Raw genomic sequence first — 4,769 nt, forward strand, 5'->3', positions numbered from 1 at the left:
GACCTCACAGGAAGAGTCCTGCCTGAGCCGGCTCAGACTGCTATAGAAAAACACCATTAAATGAGTGGTTTAAGTGACAGGTATTTCTCACAGTTCTGAAGGCTGAGGTGCCCACAATCAAGCTGCTGGCAGATTCACCGTGTGAGGAGAAAGCCTTCTTCCTGATTTGCAGACAGCCACCTTCTTGCTGTATCCTCACATGGGCGAGAAAGAGAGAGAGAGAGAGAGAGAGAGAGCATCTTTCTTGTACCTTTTCTTAAAAGGGCACTAATCCCACTGACAAGAGCTCCACCCTCATGACCTAATTATCTCCCAAATGTCCTACCTCCAAATACCCTCACACTGGGGAGTAGGGTTTCAGCATAGGAACGAGGGGAAGCATTCAGTCCATACCAAATCCTTATGGTAGAAAGTACCAACTGAAACCTCACTGGCTAAAACAGTAAATTAGAAGCGATTCATGCAAAGAATTGTGGACATTAATGCCACCTTCAAAGATTTGAAGGATACAGGAGTGAGGTATCTCTATATTGCCATTCAAGTCACCTTTCTGGGCTGTGAAAAAACTAAACAGAGAAAGTTCTAGAGGCAGATGGTGACGGAGGTTACACAACGTGACTACACTTAATGCCATTGAAATGTAAACTTAAAAATGGTTAAATAGTAAATTTTCTGTTACATATATTCTACACTGCTCCCCAACCGCTCCCCCTCACCCGCCACCAACACTCACATACTAGATGGATAATGGCAGAAAGCAACAGACTACCTCAACTGCAGTTGCTGTTCTAGATGCAGTACCTTTTTTTTTTCTGACAGTTTTATTGAGATATAATCTCACACAATCAAGTTCACCCTTTTAAAGTGTACAATCCAGTGTTTTTAAATATATTCACAAAGCTGTCACTGATCACCACTATCTAGTTTCAAAACATTTTCATCACCCAAAAAACTGCCCCTATATGCACTAGCAGTCTCTCCCTATCCCTTCTTCCCCTTAGTCCCTGGAAACCACTAATCTGCTTTGTCTCTCTGCATTTACCTATTCTGGGCACATCATGATTAGAATCACACAGTACATGGCCTCTTATATGCAGCTTCTTTCATGTTGTCAGCTTATTCGTGTTGTAGCATGCATCAGTATCTCATCCTTGTTATGGCTGAGTAATACTCCTTGTGTGGATATACTACCACCAGTTTATCCATTCACTGGCTGATACATTTGGGTTATTTCCACTTTTTGGCTATTACAATAATGTTGCTATGAACATTCATGTACAAAATTTTGTGTGGACATGTTTTCACTACTCTGGAATATATGCCTTAAAGCAGAATTGCTGGGTCATATGGTAACACTATGTTTATCTTTTTGAGGAACTTCCAAACTTTCACAGCAGCTGCACTATTGTACCTTCTCACCAGCAGTGTACGAGGGTTTCAACTTCACATCCTTGTCAACACTTATTATTTCCCCTCTTTTTGATTGGAGTCATCCTAGTGTATGTGAAGTAGTATCTCCTGAGGCTTTAATTTGAACAGCTGTAATACCTTTACTGGAAAAAAAAAATCAACTTATCCTCTGGCACTTGCTAAGTGACTACCAAACTGACAATTGCATCCTTCTCAAAAAGAAGATCAAGAGCAGTTCAAGTAGGATTATCATTCCTTGAATAACAAGATAATGTAGTCTTACCCATGGTCATGTGACCTGACCATGCATCCTGTAGGAAGAGTCTGTTCCTGCCCTCACCTTTGGGCAGGGACCATATGATATGCTCTAAATCAACAGCATGAGACATTTGCCACAAGTGAGCAGAAGCTTACAATTCCATGTTTCCTCTCAGCCTCAATCTCTCTCAATCCTAACCTGTGTCATATCCCAGAGGGGCTGCTCTTTGAGCCTGGGTCCCACAATGAGAAGACACACAGTACAGAACCCTAGTTTTCTGGTAGCCAGGCAAAGCCAAGCCTGTCCAGAGCAGATACTTCGTACGTGAATTAGATTTATATACATACATATTTTTAATGTGCATAGAAGAAAAATGGGCTCAAAATTTCATATTAAACTGTTAAAGGTGCTGATTAAATCAATGTGTGCCAAACAATGGTAATTTTCACTTTGTTCTTTTCTGAATTGTTTGGGTTTTTTAATAAGCATGTACTACTTTGTAATTTTTCCTTCAATTTTTTTTTTCTTTAAAGTTACCTATGTTGGTCTCCACTCAACACAGATAGATTAAGTTATAATGAAATTATTTTCAAAAAAATAACAAAATGAGTTGATTTAAAGGATTTTACACATATGTATTATATTTATACCTCTCATTGAAAATATAAATTAAAGTAGTATGTTTTCAGCAATTTTCCAGAAAACCTTTTACCTACGTGAACAGCTTCATAGTAAGTCAACTCCTCCCTGACCACCGTTATTAGTGGGTTAAGCCAATTAAGCTGTGTCGCTTTCACCACTCTATGTGACACCATCTACCTTCTCTGAAACGTCAGTTTGATATGAGCCACCCGAATTTTCAATTTACTCCCCCATTCTGCCTGGGAAGAGAAGGGCTAGAACTGAAAGACTGCTGAACTACATTAAACCAGGCTAACTGAAGGCTGAATGAGGGCTGTTCTGCCTGAGGTAGTTAACTTGGTTCACTTCATCTATACACACTATTGTGTATATAGTGTGGTATATAATATATATTGTGTGTATATAGTGTGGTATATATATAAATGCCACTCCCAGCTATTTTATAAATACAGTCTATACTGCCAATGTATAGGCTGCATTCCCAGAAAAATAAGCCTCCACTAGAAAATAAAATATCCCTTAAGACACTCCTTTTTGCTTAAAAGGAAATTACTAATCTGTCCTGGTGAGAAGACATAAAATGGCAAAAGCACAGTAAACACTGACAGTGCTAGTTTTAAAAAGCATTTAAAATCATTATGTATTATTTATTAATATTTAAAACTATTTGACAAGTTTTTACTAGCTTATAGTCAAAGCATAATTTCAATGGAACTTTAAGCAATTACAGATCAACTCCATGTAGTATTAATTTTTCTTCTCTTCTGAGTCTTGTGCCAATTTCAACTTTTCTTTTAATTCCTTCTGATCTCTGGAATACTGTTCAAACATGGGTTGATAAATATATAATCCTCCAGCAATTCCAAGGATGCTAGCAAAAAGCAGTTGTGGAAAAGTCAATCTCCCAAACATTTTTTCAACAAACACCGCACCGTGCAAGGGTGGTTTTGAAAAAACACTCCACGCTCAGGAAATCTCTTCAGATCTGTATAGGTACAAAATGGGAAGCAAAGCAATAACTCAGCACAATATCCTTTTTAAAGACTTCATGTCACTACTTTGCTCCTGCATGAACAGTACTTTTGTTGTAATATGTAAGTATTGCTTATTAACATAACTAAAACAGGAATATAAATTCACAGGGAATATGAGAAATGATGGTTAAAGAATGGTTTAAGACAAATCTAAATGATAGTGTTTTCAGTCGTGTTAAATGCATAGTTTTTTAAGTGGCAAAACTGTGAGAGAGGGAAGAAACATACTCTTTATGCCTTTAAAGGCATACCAAAGCTATAAACAGAAACAGCCCCTCAAAAAATTGAAAGTTGCCAATCCAATCTGGAAGTAGAACAAAGAGAATTGTTACTTTTCATTAATAGCCCTTCTTTACTATTTCATGTTTTATGGCAATATGTAGGATTAAAAACAACAATTTCTAAAAACAAGCTGAAAGATTTTTTAGTTCCCTTTGACGTTATAGGTACATATTGACCTCACCCCTAAGTCATGTGCCACCCATTTTGGACAAAAATATAACGGAGACTTGGCTGGTTTTACTTTTAAGAACTGAGTAGGTAAGACTCTAGCAGCACTTCTCGGAAAACTATACTTCTTGCTATAGTCTATAGTCTCTAAGAAGTCCTATAGTTTCAGGAGACACTAGGTAGATGTTTATGAATGAAGAAAGCAGAGCGAAGAAACTACATGGGTTTTTTTTAAAATTTTTATTATAACAGTATCTCAAAGCCTCCTAAACCAGCCTCCGAGGTCACAAAAAATCAATAGTGGCAGAACTGGTACTAAAAACTTGCTTGCCCTTAATATATTGTCAAAATTGTAATTTAAACTAATCTGGGAAAGAAAAAGCCTGTTTTCTCCTGGACTTTACATTAACAAGTGACAACTTGACCAAGAACGCTTTGCTTCAACAACTGCTAAGTGTAAAAAAAAGAGACATCAGTAAGTCAGCTCCTTGGAAAACAGATAATTAAGCCATGTAAATGGGACGGTTCCCCTTTGCCACTAGCTCGTTAAGTGACCCTGCCCGGTCTTTTAACCTTTGGGGGGGCCTCATTTTCCACATCTGTACCACAGGCTAAATTATCCCTACCCTGCCTACGTCGTTCGACTCAGTTATGTGAGATCACCCAAACGGTACGCTGTTACACCAACACTTACGTTTATAATTATCGTTACTATTACCATTACCACTCAGACACCTCCGACCGTTCTGTCCCGATCAGCGCCGCCTCCAGCCTCCCCCCCGCAGAGGTGAGCCCCGGCTCCTTCCAGCAGTTTCCAGACCCCTGGGAGCATAGACCATGAACCCAAAGGAGGGCAACAATCCTATGAGAAGGAAATGTGGAAGGGAAAGCGCGGGAGAGCCCGCGGCAAAGCGTAGAGGTGTGGCCCGAACCAGCAGCACCGGCCACGGACACCACCTTCAGCGGCGGGAGTG

The 4,769-nt window shown here is 39.2% G+C and overlaps 1 protein-coding gene across 3 annotated transcripts; it reads right to left on the minus strand.

Moving 5' to 3' along the window:
• Positions 1-52: 52 nt before the first annotated feature.
• Positions 53-4,649, minus strand: PIGBOS1 (PIGB opposite strand 1). 3 transcript variants are annotated; one of them, XM_074366164.1, is made up of 3 exons: positions 4,514-4,649; positions 3,040-3,296; positions 1,420-1,553 (listed from the first exon to the last, which is right to left on the minus strand). In XM_074366164.1, exon 2 carries the CDS (start codon positions 3,221-3,223, stop codon positions 3,059-3,061), a length of 165 nt encoding a protein of 54 aa, XP_074222265.1. In that variant the 5' UTR covers positions 3,224-3,296; positions 4,514-4,649; the 3' UTR covers positions 1,420-1,553; positions 3,040-3,058. The 3 variants fall into 3 exon arrangements, with proteins under 3 accessions (XP_074222263.1, XP_074222265.1, XP_074222264.1); XM_074366162.1 differs by lacking the exons at positions 1,420-1,553; positions 4,514-4,649 and adding an exon at positions 53-187 and having other exon boundaries at positions 3,040-3,250; XM_074366163.1 differs by lacking the exon at positions 4,514-4,649 and having other exon boundaries at positions 3,040-4,491.
• Between the last annotated feature and the right edge of the window lie 120 nt (positions 4,650-4,769).

This window comes from Camelus bactrianus, chromosome 6 (genome assembly GCF_048773025.1).
Source record: "Camelus bactrianus isolate YW-2024 breed Bactrian camel chromosome 6, ASM4877302v1, whole genome shotgun sequence".
Taxonomy (NCBI): domain Eukaryota; kingdom Metazoa; phylum Chordata; class Mammalia; order Artiodactyla; family Camelidae; genus Camelus; species Camelus bactrianus.

Bases quoted from the DNA above. Each gene is read 5' to 3' on its own strand.
- PIGBOS1 (XM_074366162.1), bottom strand. From the start codon at position 3,223: ATGTTTGGGAGATTGACTTTTCCACAACTGCTTTTTGCTAGCATCCTT.